This window comes from Penaeus monodon, chromosome 28, assembly GCF_015228065.2.
Source record: "Penaeus monodon isolate SGIC_2016 chromosome 28, NSTDA_Pmon_1, whole genome shotgun sequence".
Taxonomy (NCBI): Eukaryota; Metazoa; Arthropoda; class Malacostraca; order Decapoda; family Penaeidae; genus Penaeus; species Penaeus monodon.
This window is the reverse complement of record NC_051413.1, coordinates 34257583-34258614: the sequence shown is the minus strand read 5'-3', so window position 1 is coordinate 34258614 and position 1032 is coordinate 34257583. Positions and strand designations below refer to the sequence as shown.

The following is a 1032-nucleotide window of genomic DNA, read 5'->3' as shown; positions in this document are numbered from 1 at the left end:
ACATAGGTCTCTTTGATACAATATTATTTTTTTCTATTAATCATGTATCAGTGATTTACCATGCCTAATATTATTCACCATTTTACTTATACATGTATATGCACATAATAGGAAAATTAATGATCTCTTCCAATTCCTTACATCATCCCAGTGGTCGTGCTCATAATGCAGTCTCTTTAAATGTGGTTCAACCTCTTTTAAGAGTGTTTCTTCTTCTTCTTTCGTAACAAAGTCTCTCAGAACTACAAAGGATGAAGAGACAGCTTCTCGGGTTTCCACACTGGTCTCCTGGTGGAAGTGCAAGTACTCTGGAAGCCTCCCGTATTTGCAATTCTCCTGCGACAAGTTGGAGGCGTAGTGACGAATTTGCAATGGAGCGAGTGGAGTTTGCAACTGCTCTTTGGACATATAGCTAGATATATTACGCCGCGCAAGAGCAGACTGTGCATATTCTTCACAAGAGGATGTAGGACGAAGAGTTTTCACTGAAGAATTATGATCATAAACAGTATTAATTCTTCCTCTGCCAACCTTCTCCAACACGTATGAGAGTCTACCGAGAATCCGCTTCATTTTGGACGTCGTAGCACTACTTATACACATCGATAATGTATTACACATTTAGAATAGATGTCGAATGTCTACTTATCCTCGCTCCCTTCCTTTTGCTCTACAGAATTCTAATTAATTAAGAGAGTTTTTTGAAGGGACAGACGCGTGAACTTTGCTTGAGAATCAAAACAAAAATCAGCTGATCGATGGGGCTCGCCCTCCCCCCCGCATTCAATTTTCAGGAATGAATATTTACAATAATAAACTATACAATAATATACTTTATACAATCATATGCACAATAATATACTATATACAATAATGTGTACAATAATATGATTTATACAATAATATACTATATACAGCGATATATAATACAATAATATACTATAATATATACAGTAAAAATAAGATGGCTTAAGTCTAAAATCCTCGTAATGCCAGGCATCTCAATAAAATCACTAGGTAAATTAAGGCCTA

General features: G+C 35.9%; 1 protein-coding gene across 1 annotated transcript in view; it reads right to left on the bottom strand.

Annotated features, from left to right (window-relative positions):
- Positions 1–761, bottom strand: part of LOC119591539 — a gene marked incomplete at its 3' end in the record, with an annotated part of 14360 nt that extends 13599 nt beyond the window's left edge. Inside the window, 1 exon segment of the mRNA XM_037940288.1 lies at positions 142–761. Within this exon segment, the coding sequence (XP_037796216.1) occupies positions 142–621 (480 nt within the window).
- Between the last annotated feature and the right edge of the window lie 271 nt (positions 762–1032).